This window comes from Meles meles, chromosome 7 (assembly GCF_922984935.1).
Source record: "Meles meles chromosome 7, mMelMel3.1 paternal haplotype, whole genome shotgun sequence".
In the NCBI taxonomy this organism is placed as follows: Eukaryota; Metazoa; Chordata; class Mammalia; order Carnivora; family Mustelidae; genus Meles; species Meles meles.
In genome coordinates this window covers 52,889,301-52,903,151 of record NC_060072.1, presented here as the reverse complement: position 1 = coordinate 52,903,151, position 13,851 = coordinate 52,889,301, and the positions used below count along the sequence as shown (strand labels likewise).

Sequence of the window (13,851 nt, the reverse complement as noted above, 5' to 3'; positions counted from 1 at the left end):
CAGATAAAAGTGGGAATGGAAAGGGGTAGGAGTAAATCCATGTAACACACACTTGCATGTAAAATGATACATATTTTAGTGCCTATGTACTAAAAGGAGAATGTAATCATTTCCAAATATATTACAGAAAAATCAGTATGTCAAGAACCAAAGGAGTTTGCAAAGTGAAGAAAACGAAAGGATAAAGAGAATGACACATGTAGAGCTAGACTTCAAGCCTAGCCATATGGACTGAAGTGAATTCATATAAGATGGAGTGGGCAGGAATAACTGCCAAAAGAACAAATCACACTCCATACTTTTTATTCCCAGTTCTGGTGTTTTTATTTCAGAAAACACATCAAATCAAACAGGTTAGAGCTACTGCTTCCTTGTTCTGGGTATTTCTATACTCCATTTCAAAAAACATACAGTCAAATCTATCTTCGTCCATTCTGTGAATGAAGTAATAAGCAAAAAGGATCACTGGTTACTTCAAAAGAACCTAGAGGGGAAAAACACATACAGCTCACTTAAATCAGATTTAAACAGTCTTTATAATTAAGATGAGAAAATAGAAAAAAAAAATTGAAAATTAACTAATGTGACAATAAAATATTACAAACTGTCTAGACTACAAAAAAAAATTACAACTGGTTTTGGTCATTACCACATTTGCCTTTGTGATCTCATCTGAAAAAGGTATACTACGTATACTAAGGTATGGTCTGTTATTCTGACATATAAAGATGTATGAGCAATATTATCCCTTAACAATCCTATTAATATAGACAACTGTGGTTTTAGTCAGAAAAACTGTAAGAGGAAAACCTTGAGGCAAAAATAATTCTTGCAAAACATCACACAAAATAAAACACAAAATTATAGCAAAACACCTCAACAAACAAAATTAAATTTAAATGTTATGCTCTTACCCTATTACCCTAGGTTACTTTTTTTTTTTAATTTTTATTTTAAGTAGGCTCCATGCCCCATGTGCAGCTTGAACTCTTAACTCTGAGATCAAGATTCACATGCTCTATGGACTGAGCCAGTCAAGCCTCCCTACATTACATTTTTAGTAAGTTATACAATAAACAATAAATTTTTGTTCAGATTAAAATTCAAGCTGGTCATCTTCTTTTAGTTCTAAAGCACTGCCATCTCCATATGTACCATCTCTATATGAACTATATATGAAAATTTGTAATAAAAAGGAAACTGTCCAAAAAGATTTAGAAATTCTAACCATATTAACTTAGGGTGCATAGTTTTGTGTTCCATAAATTTTTTTTTTTTTTTTTTTTAATTTATTTGACAGAGAGAAATCACAACTAGGCAGAGAGGCAGGCAGAGAGAGGAGGAAGCAGGCTCCCGGCAGAGCAGAGAGCCCGATGTGGGGCTCGATCCCAGGACCCTAGGATCATGACCTGAGCCGAAGGCAGAGGCTTTAACCCACTGAGCCACCCAGGCGCCCCCCATAAATATTTCTTAATAGAAGATAAGTTCCTTTTATACTTTTTTTTTTTTAAAGGAAAGAATACTACATATTTAGACAATGGTACCAGTTAATTCTAGCTTCACGTTACTATTCATCCATGGTACAGTGATCTAAGGAATCCATTCCTCTTCTCCTTAACCTGAAACTGCAAAGAACCTGAAGGCTTCTTTGTGTCTTACCTTAACAAGGGACGCCTCTTCATTACCAAACCTTACAAATGATGTGCTCATTAATTTTACATATAAGCCACCTAAAATAGTCACCCACAGCTTGCCTTAATTATTTGAATAGATTCCCCACCATAGGAGATAACCACAAACACAAACAGTGATAACTTTTTATTGGTATATCACAGCTCTCATCACAGAGCATTTCATTTCTTCAGATACTACAACAGATTTAGAAAGATGCATGATATATGATGATATATAATGAGCACTTTATTAGCAGGTAGGAGACTTGGGCCCTTGTTGTGGTTCTGTAATCTTGGGAAAGTTACTAACTTCTGTGAACCTTAGTTTCCTTACCAGCATATTCAAGATTGTAATATATAGCCTCTAAGCTTTCCAGCTTAAAAACTCTAAACTTCTATCACAGGCACTTGTATGCGGTAGTTCAATCTGCTATTACATATGTTAATAGGAAACAGGACTCCTTTTCTTTAAATAGTAATTTCTCTTCTGGATATCCTGTTTTCACCACCTATAAAACTTGAAAACAATTATTTATGTGCTACTTTAATGAAGCTAATTAACACTTCTAAATGTTTACATGTATATCCTAGAAAAAAAGACTTACTGTTTCAATTACTTTTAACTTTTATCTGAAAGACTAAACGTTTATTTTCTCTCCAGTTACAAAATGCCTAAGTCATAATGCCATACTGCATATTTCAAAGTTGCTAAGAGTAAATTTTTAAAGTCCTCATCACAAGAAAAAAAGAATTCTGTAATTATGTATAGTGATATAAATTATATTACTATATAATTTATAATGTATAGTGATATAAATTATATCACATAATTATGTATAGTGTAATTATGTATAGTGATATAAATATGTAATTATGTATAGTGATGCATGTTACCTAGACTTACTATGGTGATCATTTCCCAATGTATATAAATATTAAATCATTGTGTTGTACATCTAAAACTTGTATGTCAATTATATCTCAGTAAAAAGATTTATTCTCTAGTAAACATCTATAAATTAGTAACTGCTTTCCTGATTTCATTAGAAACTTGAAAAAAATCAATCAATTTGAACTTAAGTCTAGATGAAATTAAGAACCACAGGACTTTGCTTTCTGTCCAACTGATCTTAAAACAGCTTGTTTCCAGCAACAATAGATACTATAGTTAAAATAAACTTGCGGCTGAATGAGTAAATGGATCTGCATCTTACTATAAATTTCAATTCTGAAATTTTATCTTTCCAGGGACTTTAAAAATCCCCATTTCTTCTATGCAGCCTCTCCAAATTCTAAAGTAGGTAATTACAATGTTGATACTCTGATTAAAGTGTCTTAAGATAGTTGTTGATGCAAAGAAAAATAAAGCTGTTTACCCTGAAAGATACAAACACAGAGAATGCAAATGAGAAGGGGAGGACACACACATACAGAAAAAAGGGAGGCAGAGATGAAAAATGGCAACACTGGGAAAGTAAACTTCTGAGGAAATGAATGAGAGAAGCATACAGAGAGAACAAGAGGAGGAAAAGACACACAGATAGGGAAGAAAAAACACAACTGAAGAAAATGGGAGGGGCGCCTGGGTGGCTCAGTGGGTTAAAGCCTCTGCCTTCGGCTCAGGTCATGATCCCAGGGTCCTGGGATCCAGCCCCACATCTGGCTCTCTGCTCCGCGGGGAGCTTGCTTTCTCCTCTCTCTCTCTGCCTGCCTCTCTACCTGCTTGTGATCTCTGTCTGTCAAAAAAATAAATAAAATCTTTAAAAAAAAAAAAAAAGAAAAGAAAATGGGAGAGAGGCGCCTGGGTGGCTCAGTGGGTTAAGCCTCTGCCCTCGGCTCAGGGTCCTGGATCAAGCCCCGGCTCAGGGTCCTGGATCAAGCCCCACATCGGGCTCTCTGCTCAGTGGGGAGCCTGCTTCCCCCACTCTCTCTGCCTGCCTCTCTGCCTACTTGTGATCTGTCAAATAAATCAATAAAATCTTAAAAAAAAAAGAAAATGGGAGAAAGTAAGCACAGAAACAGAAAAGCAATGAAGAAAGGTGAACAGAGTAGAATGGATGATCAGACACAATGACAAGGAAATGGGACTAGATAGGTAAGACATAACTAGTTAAAGAAAAAATTATTTTCACCCCATAAGTTTTCCAAATTACCTACTTTTGTTGCTACCTCCCCAGTGTTGCTACTAAAAAGGAGATACTTTATACATGTCATTTATCTGGCAGATTTTTAACAACCTGATTTATTGTGAGAGGCATAATTTTTGCCATCATTGAGATTCACATATTAGATGTGAAAGAATAACTTGTTTGGGGGGGATACTCTTACAATGTATACATTTATCAAACCATTATGTTGTACACTTTAAATATCTTACACTTGTCAATTATACCTCAATAAAGCTGGAAAAGGTTCATATCTATCAATATACTGGGGAAAGATTCCTAATTTTACATAGTGCTAGTTTTTTGTTTTGTTTTTTCTCCCCCCAAAATAAAAAAATGACAGTACCTTTGTTAGGCCAAATTCATCCTAAGGCAAGGACCAATAAAGCCATTAATGATTTCATACTACAATGCCATATATACCAGTAGACATTAACACATTCTTAGTAGAAAATAACTTACCATTTAGAGTCAAAATCCAAACATTTTAGTCCTGTTTCCATTTTTTGCCCCCTTTCCTTCACTTGGTATGTTTTGCTCTATCTCTTCTATGTAGATTCTTTCAGTAGCCGTCAATCTGAAGAATTCCTTCTTCTGCTGCCACCTACCAGTTTATCTCTCTGCTGCAGCAGAAGGGTATATAGAAAAAGTTCTTGCTTACTATTCAGATTAAATGGAAAAATTCCTTTAACATTTCATATTTTCACATGTGTATGAGCTTCCTCACTGAATCCCCAAGACCTCCCCACCAAAGTCGAAACAACAAAAATCCCAATCACAAAAAATTAAACAATGTATGATCAATATTCATGCTAAGCTGGGAATTTTTTAAGAGGAAAGATGTAGACGCTCAGCAGTTGCCATCTCAAGGAACCATTTATTTTGTTATACTTTCCTTTTTCACCTATCCCTACAATCTTATGAATAAGTGAGCAACTTAAAATTTTAATGAGAGAGTCCACAACTCCTGCAAATTTTAAGTTCAGAGACTATTTAAGAATTGTGGAAGATGCAGCAATAAAGGAGTTTTTAATAGTAATTCTAGAAACTAAAGGCATTAGGTGCTTTACCTGCATGAGTTTTCAATGTTCTGGACTGCTTATTGCTCAATGGCTCTGAATACATTAAAACACGAACACATGCGCCACCTATATTTAAAATAGGGTAGCATTTGTATGCCCATATAAGCACTGGGTATATCTTTTGCAAGATTAAGTCATTGAGTCCTTTTAAAAGGACTGATCACAAATGCACATTTCCTCAAACTGTATACATACACAAAAAAAATCAGGGTGAAAAAGGGAGACAGAGGGACAAATGTAATAGCAGTTGTAGAACTGGAAACTAACACAAGATAAATGTTTTCTGTTTGTTAAAGTCCTGAGATTAATTTCTATTCCCATTCCCTTTGTCACTGAAGGTTTAGGTTTCAAGTTTATTCTGTATTAGCTACTAAAGAACAGTATCCACTAATGAATAATAATAATGGCTTGTTTTTGTTCCACCCCCCCCACTACCTTTACCCCAAAAACAGTTTTGCCAACATAAAAGATAAAACAAACACTGACATAAGCACCAAAGGCTAGTCAACAATGGCACTGCAGTTACATTGTTTCTACTTTCTCATTCCTTCCCCCAATCTCAAACCCCACCCTTTGACCTCTGTATATGGGATGAGCCTGAGCAGGAGAGTTGGTGATGTCAGGACTGCGCCGTTCCCACGGATGCTCCTAGAGGCCTGCTGTGCTTCTGGGAACTGGGGCACAGTGATGTCTGTCTGACTGAAACCTAAAACAACAACAATTCACCCCACCCCTCATGTTCCCAAACCCCACAGTAGCAGCCAGGTATATATGCTATATAAGGCCCAGCTAATAAGTTTGAATATGATGAAATCTGAAAGCAAGACCGTTCTTAACAAGTCCATGACCTTCATGGGGAAGCTGAGTGGAGACTGTTAAATTCTCCAAGTCCCACACAATCACATAGTCCACACATTCTTATGCTCGCCATTCTTAGCAAAAGAACAAGGTTCTCTGGTACGAGCCCTTTTTAGTATATATCATAAATTCCTTTTAGGAGGCATTTGGGATTCCTCTGTTAGTAAATTTTACTTCAACATATACATATTTTTGTCTTAGGATGTTTAGGGGAGAGATGGCCCTATCTTATATGAGTGAATTGAAGCACAAAACAGGTTAATGATTCATTTTATGCTTTCAGCTGTAGAATGCATAACAAGCCATGATATCCTATTAGCTATCTAGTGAACTTAAAACCTCTTCAGATAGGACATCTAAAGTTACAGAATAAAATTGTGCAGAAGTCTATCCTGAAAAGGTCCTGACCACTGTCACTAAAGTTCTACCTAACAGGGAAGAAAAAAAAAAAGGATCATCTTCCCAATGATAACAACTCATATTAGAACTAAAACTTTGGGAAAGACAGGAGGAGAAATGAGTAAAGGGCAAGCAACTGGTGTAGACAGAGAAAGGTATACTACATTAAGTAACAGAAAGGCTGTTATTAGAATGGACAAGTTGTATTGCTATTCCTGCCACTAACTTTGTTTTATATTTTATAGCCTTGGTTAATGGGCTTAATGATTTGTGCTTCAGAAATGCCCTCCAATCTGTTCGAACCTATAATTTTAAAAATTTGAACCACTATGATAACCTGAAACTGTTCATATCTACCTCTTTGTTAGAACTAGTGATTAGTTCCTGAGATCACACTGTTCCTAAAATAACTGAAATGCTTTCTATTATCTTTGTCTCATCATTCCTTTTCACTTTCATAATGATGTCACAGAAAGAGAAGCACTAAGATCAACTCAACACTATGGTGAGTTTTTACCATATATATAACCTAGAACCTAATTTTACCTTTTCAAAACTCTAGTTTTCCATACCTGTCAACTCCTAATTGATGTCTTTATACTGTGAGCTCACTGTGTATTCCGAACACCAACCCCTGAAAAAGCTTAAGCCAGAGTAGCACAATGGAAGAAACAAACAAACCCAAAACAAAAACAAAGCCAAAAGTCACACTCTGAAATACTTAATTATAGACATATAAGCAAGGAATGGAGTTATCTAAATGGCTAAAGTAAATCCCCAAAGTCCTGAGTTCATCCCAACCAATTCAAACGTTACCCCCAAAAGTTCTTCTTTAATCAAATTATTTGTTAGATATACTTATGCATTATTTTCTAAACAAGAGTTTTTACAAATCCGTGGTTGCTTTTAAAGTACATAAAGAAAGAAAAAACTTTAAAAAGAAAGTAAAGTTAGCCTTGCGATGGAAAGAAAGGAGAGTCAAATTACCTGCAAGCAGGCTGGGGCTGTGCCTGAATCCAAACCGCTGCATTTACCATTCATTATACAGCTGCATTATTGGGGGAAGGGGAGTTTAGAAGGGCACTGACCCCGAAAGTTCTCAATACTTCTCACTCATCATCAGGAAGGGGGAAGAAGGAAAGTTTTTTCTCTGGGTATTTTTTTGTTTGTTTGTTTTTGTTTTTTTGGCTCCTGAAAAGGCTGGCAAAGAACAGTAACAGTGCAAGCAGTTAGAATATTTCTTTAAAAACAATTTTTAAAAATGCAAAACATTAAGGAATTTAAAACACCAAACTTCCGTTAATATAGAAAGAATTTTCACTAGAGTTAGGCAGCCACCCCAAAACAGCATGGCAAAAGGGCACTGATATAAAGGAAATAAAATACCACACAAAAATCCAAAACAAAACTAAAAACATTTCAAATTAAACCTGGAAGACTAGAAGATTCCAACAGCAGATTTCTGGCCACTACTGAAACATTCCAAAATCCAAGCTTCAAAGGCGCCTAAATGTATCTTAAATGAAACTTTGGTGGTTTTTTTTTTTTTTTAAAGGAAAAAAAAAAAAAAAAGAAAGAAAGAAAGCAGTGAACCTGGTTATAAATCCTGCAATATATTACATTTAAAAATATCCTAGTACAACAAAAACAAATTTTAAATGAAATTAAACAAACAAACAAACAAATAAAAACAGTAGCAGCAGAGGTTACCTGTCTGAGCACCTACATTTTCTTAGGAGGGGATCGTGTCTCACCAGCCATATAGCCCATAAACCTTCTCAAAAAGAGTGAGCCAGAAGAAAAATGTAACACAAGATTTGATTTCACAATGTCTCTACGCTCCCCAGACCCCAAACTGGGGATTCACTGAATGAAGAGAATTTGTTTTTCCACTGTTTTCTTCTTGAGAAAAAGAAGAGATGATTTTGAAAAGTCAATTCTTTCAATGCCTTCAATACCTTCTTAAAAGTCTGATAAAGTGCTTGATGAAAACAAGTCTCTTGGTGATTTTTTCTAACGTTCCAGCATATTTTCTTATTGATAGCATATACAGAAAGATTTCAAAGTTCAGTGGAGCAAAAGCCAGCAGAAATGACCAATTATTAGACACCAAAAAAAGAAAAAAACTATTAAAAAGTTTAAATGAATAGGTCGTGTGTGTGTGTGTGTGTGTGTGTATGTGCACGCGTGTATGTAGAGTCCAGTTTTCATCATAGGTAGCATAAAAACAGTATAAGAATTACTTTTAAAATACAATTAAGAATTACAATTTTAACAATACACAATTTTACAATAATTCAGATTTGGGCATAAGAATTACACATAATTGATAAATACATTTTTACCTCTCATAATAGCAATGAAGATTATACAAGTTATTAAACAATATGAAAATATGTTTAACTTTCACTTAAATATCTGGGATGTTTCATTTGGGTTCTTCCAGAATGATTTGTTCATATTCTTTACCTTAATTTGAGGGAGTTCAAGAAGATATTCACGTTTTTATACTCTAAGATGATCATTCCTAACCTCTTTATTCTAACATGTGTGTGTACAAATCCAGAAATAGGTTGGTAAAGCTATGTTTTAATATAGTGTGAATGCACAAAACATTGATCAGTAGTGAATAAGACTAAAGGTAAAATAATCTGATAATTATTGTATACGGTTACTTTGGTAAAATAGTTTTAAAGGCTATCTACATTTTTCCTGATACCTTATCCCACCCAACACAAACCCCTGAGCTTTTCATCAAATAGAGAGGGTGTTCTATTAATGTTTTAAAATTTGCCAATCTATATACATGTGATATGTAAGTATTTGATGTATCATAATTTATGTGACAACCAGATGCTCTCTACACAACCATATGAATGACTTAATTAAGCACTTCTTTCTCCCTCATTTATTTCTCTATCCCAAATATGCATCCTCCTATGGTCCTTCAGTGAAAGAAGTACCAAGTATTTCTTCTGTTAATGAGTCAGAGGTACTTATAAACATAAGTAAGGCCCAAGATAACCCTATGCAAGTCAAACTCTTTTATATGAGATTAGAATATACTAAATTAGAAAATCTTCTTATTATCATCTTTTTGAGGTGAAATGAGACACTGCACAGATTAGAGGTACTATTCTATTTGCCAACAATCAACCTTTCACTCAACTTTAATATTATTTAATTCTATGGGAAAAAAAACAAATTTTATTACATTCCTTTTTAAAATGGAGGAAAAACTGTACAAGCATGATCAAACCTCTGTTAGAGCTGGTTAATACTGATCTTTTATTATTGCCTCGAAGTCTTTCTAGTAGTGTCCGAGAAATTATGTTTAAGGTCCATCTGACGGAAAAAAGCACTGGAGAGGCAAGAAAGGACTTGGGTAAAAGCTTCAGAGGATTGCAGTAAGATGGAACTTGCTGTTTAAAAAAAATTACGTTGAGCTCTGGAGCATCTCCATTTCTTAACACAGCTTCCAAACCCATTATTCAAATAGATTTACCCATGTTTTAAAGGCTCATGTTATATGCCATTTTGGGGTTTTTATAAATTCAGAAATTAAAGGAATATAAAGAGTGGACAGTACTGAAGGCTTCAGAGTTGGGCTATAAGAGACTTAATAATGCAAAATAAGTCCCCAGACAAAAACATCCAATCCACCCCACCCTAAAACCTATGTATAATAGGAGAAAATGCACAGCCAGAAGCATAGAAAAGCATGTAGCCTTAAATAAATCATACAGTGAACAGTCTAGAACCAAAGAAAAAACCAAACAACATACATATACATAAAAAGGCCTAAGAAGCATCTAGTCTCTTTATGTCTTTAGTGAGTACCTCTAACCCAGTGTAGTTATTAAAACAAGTTATCTGATATGTAAAGTAAAAACTGTGTTTCCCCATCATGCTCCATTTTCTAGAATCTATCCTTTTTTGACTGGTTGGTGTGAACAAAAAGCAAAACACATACACATGCATGCGTGCACACACACACACACACACATATATATACTCCCTCCTAAAATGTGAAAAATGCAAATATATAATGCTGGTATTATAAAATCACTTCAGCTTTATACTTAAGAACTTATAGGCCCTTAATCTGACCCCCAAAAATATTTTTCCTTGTCCTTATACTTTAAATGCCCAACCACCAAAAGAAAAAAAGGAAAAAGGAAAAGGCTTTAAATGCACATGTTTCAAGTCAGTGTCTTGTTAACAAAAAAGGTAGCACTTTCTTCACTTTGGCCATTGTTAAAGATGCAGGCATAGATCAGGGAATGTTAGACTAGCATGTATTAAAAAAAAATTGCAACATTAACAGAGCATATATCTTTCAAAAAAGGTTAAAACACTAACAAATACAAGTCAACGCACATATTTTAAACTAGTGTAATTTTATCTACATTGGAATAAATGTCATTTTGTGTACCACACATTGCAATACTGTTCATTTCCCTTTCATCATACAAAAATGCCAATTCTGTCATTAAGAAACCTTTATTGGATTATATCAATGTTGCCCTCTCACCCAAATTAAAGGAAAACCAAAAAACAGAAATAAAATTCCAGTAAAAGAGCGCCTCAAGACTTCATAAACTATGAACATAAACTTGCTAGTTAATATGGTAGAGGCAGAATTTTCAGATTTGTAAAAATTCCTATAATTTAGGTAGATCTTTCCCTCTCTCATTACAAATCTTTGCAACGTAATGAGAAGTTACGCTATGCCAAAATTTGTACCAATTGTACAAAAGCAAGGGGCCGTGAAAAAACCTTTGTTCTTCATGGCCTGAGAGCATACACATTGAGTAATTTAAAAGGGTAAGTATAAAAGCCTGATACTTCTCTGTGTCTCACCTCTTCTGCCATTCTATCTGTGGTATCTATAAATGAAAGTCAATAACATCTTAATAGCAGAGGTCTAATCTAGCTCCCCTTGCTTCTCTCCTGACTAACTCTATTCAATTTTCTCTCATCTTCCTGAGTACCTTCCATGAACAGCATTGCAAGTTGGTTTAAAAAAAAAAAAAAAAAAGAAAGAAAGAAAAAAGAAGAAAAAGAAAGTGAATTTTACAAGGGAGTTGTTGGTAATTATTTACCGGTGGAGTCACTCCACCAGGAGTTTGATCTCATTGGCTATCAGCTGGTTCATGTTGAACAGGCCCCCTGGGAGCTTGGTGAGCAGCTCTCGCTCCGTGCTTTCAGGGTCGCTGTCAACAGAGCTGGAACTTGCGCTCATGTTGTCGACAGCAGTGCTGGCTGGGGGACCCAGCTCCGGCTCACTAGTCTCACTGGCCGTGGACACCACGGAGAGCAGGGACATACGCCGGGTGAGCCGGCCAGAGGGCAGGAGGGAGGCGGCATAGTCCGCTATGATACCAGCTACATCTAGATTACAAGCCTTATCAAAGGCGATGAAACCTACATTTGCATTGGCCTCGCAGACACAGAAGGAGCCGTCATCTTTCATCAATAGGTCAATGCCACATACATCCATCCCCAGGATATTAGACACCTGGATAGCTAGCTGCTTCCCCTGTTCACTCAAGGAGCACATCATCCCCACACCACCTGGCAAAAAAGAAACAAGGTAAGTTACCAAAATGATAAATTTCTGGAGTAAAACTAAAGCTTGCCTCTAATGTTAATTGTCTTTTAAATCAGTAGTGATAACAAACGTTGACATTCTACTGTACCACTGTGACTTCCTAAGTCTAAGTTTCCTTCATTAGAGAATCCCTGTCCAATTCAGTCAAAGAAATAACTTAGTACTTTTTCAATATGCTATTCTGAAGATGGCATTAAACTTTCACAGAAACCTATTTTACTTGCAACAATATGGACTGAGTCGAAGGTATTCTAAAGATTCATATTTTTATGAAGACAGAGGAGAGTAGAAAAAGGAGAGTATCAGGGAAAAACTGTTACCTTCTCAAATAAGAGGAGGAAATATGGGTCTCATTTAAGCATAGGGAAAGAGAAGTTAATTACTAATGGAATGTAAAACCATGGATAAGCATCCAGATTGACCAAGTTTGGGATCAGGGGTGGAAATGGAATTAATGGTAGGTTACAAACCAGCGAACATAAAATAAAACTGAAGGAATAAAATGAATTATATTGGCAATTACACTAAAAACAAACAGAAATTTCCCACAGTATAAAAGACAAAGTTTATCAGGGCGCCTGAGTGGCTCAGGGGGTTAAAGCCTCTGCCTTCAGCTCAGGTCAAGGTCTCAGGGTCCTGGGATTGAGCCCCACATCGAGCTCTCTGCTCAGGGGGGAGCCTGCTTCCTCCTCTCTGCCTGCCTCTCGGACTACTTGTGATTTCTGCCTATCGAATAAATAAATAAAATCTTAAAAAAAAAAAGTTTATCTATATCCTGCACCAAATGAAAAAATTTTTGACAACTAAAGGGATGGGGAAAGAGATAAGGGACAAAGGCAAAACCAAACTTCACTTAAGAGCCTTATAGTATATATCCATATACCCATTTTTCCTTTATCTAATATTGACAACAATCATGTTTTTGCCCAAAACAAACAAAACCTTAACTCTTTTTAAGAGAGAGAGCTTGTGAGTGGGGGGTTGGGACAGATGGAAAGGAAGAAAAAGAATCCTGAGGAGGCCCCATGCTCAGCTCAGCGAGGGAGCCCACAACCCTGAGATTAGGACCAGAGCATAATCAAGAATCTGATGCTCAGCCTGGGAGCTGAGGCGCCCCAACACATTATAAAAACTTTACAGGCAACATTCTCTGACAATAACACAAGATTAGAAATTAGAAATTAATGACTTAAGTAACCAAAGGTTATTAAGGGCTTAGAAATTGGAACACTGATCCCCTAAATTAAAGGAAAATAAATACTATCTGTAAAAACACTTCATACCAAAATTTTTATTTTGAAATTAGAAAGAAAAGGGGCGCCTGGGTGGCTCAGTGGGTTAAGCCTCTGCTTTCGGCTCAAGTCATGATCTCAGTGTCCTGGGACTGAGCCCCGCATCAGGCTCCCTGCTTAGCAGGGGTCTGCTTCTCCCTCTGCTTCTGACCCTCCCCCGCCCCCCCCGCTTGTGCTCTCTTACATGCTCTCTCTCAAATAAATAAAATTAAAAAAAAAAAAAAAAACAAAGAAATTAGAAAGAAGAAATTAAGTACTCTTAGAAAAAGAAACTAAAAAGAGAGTTTTAATAAAAGGTTGAATGACCAGGGGCGCCTGGTGGCTCAGTGGGTTAAAGCCTCTGCCTTGGGCTCAGGTCATGATCTCAGGGTCCTGGGATCGAGCCCCGCATTGGGCTCTCTGCTCATTGGGGAGCCTGCTTCCTCCTCTCTCTCTCTCTCTCTGCCTACTTGTGATCTCTGTCAAATAAATAAATAAAATCTTTAAAAAAAAAAAAGGTTGAATGACTAGAATAGAAAAAATAAAAAGGAGAAAAAAATCCAAATGCTACTTTGATAAAAATATGAATGATAACAAAGACAGAATTGCAGAAAAGAGAGATTCAAGTAAACATAAGCAATCATCTCATGAAACTGAGACTGAAACCTAAAACAAATGGCTGATTTCTAAGCAAATGAGAAATCACCAATACTGATCCAAGAAGAAGCAAACTTTTTAAACAGGCCAACTAATATTACAGAAGAGACCGGAAAGGTGACAGAGAGCTAC

At 36.0% G+C, this 13,851-nt stretch overlaps 1 protein-coding gene across 9 annotated transcripts in view; it reads right to left on the bottom strand.

Moving 5' to 3' along the window:
- Positions 1 to 13,851, bottom strand: part of RIMKLB (ribosomal modification protein rimK like family member B) — a 137,492-nt gene that overhangs the window by 38,381 nt on the left and 85,260 nt on the right. For 6 of the 9 annotated variants that reach the window (XM_046012605.1, XM_046012606.1, XM_046012604.1 and 3 more), the window contains 3 exons: positions 7,165 to 11,754; positions 4,301 to 4,461; positions 306 to 484 (listed from right to left, as the gene is read on the bottom strand). In XM_046012605.1, coding sequence (XP_045868561.1) covers positions 11,291 to 11,754 — 464 coding nt within the window. In that variant the 3' untranslated portion in view covers positions 306 to 484; positions 4,301 to 4,461; positions 7,165 to 11,290. Of the gene's footprint in view, positions 1 to 305; positions 485 to 4,300; positions 4,462 to 4,908; positions 4,987 to 7,164; positions 11,755 to 13,851 lie in introns of those variants that run through there. The other 3 variants (XM_046012601.1, XM_046012607.1, XM_046012608.1) reach the window with 3 other exon arrangements.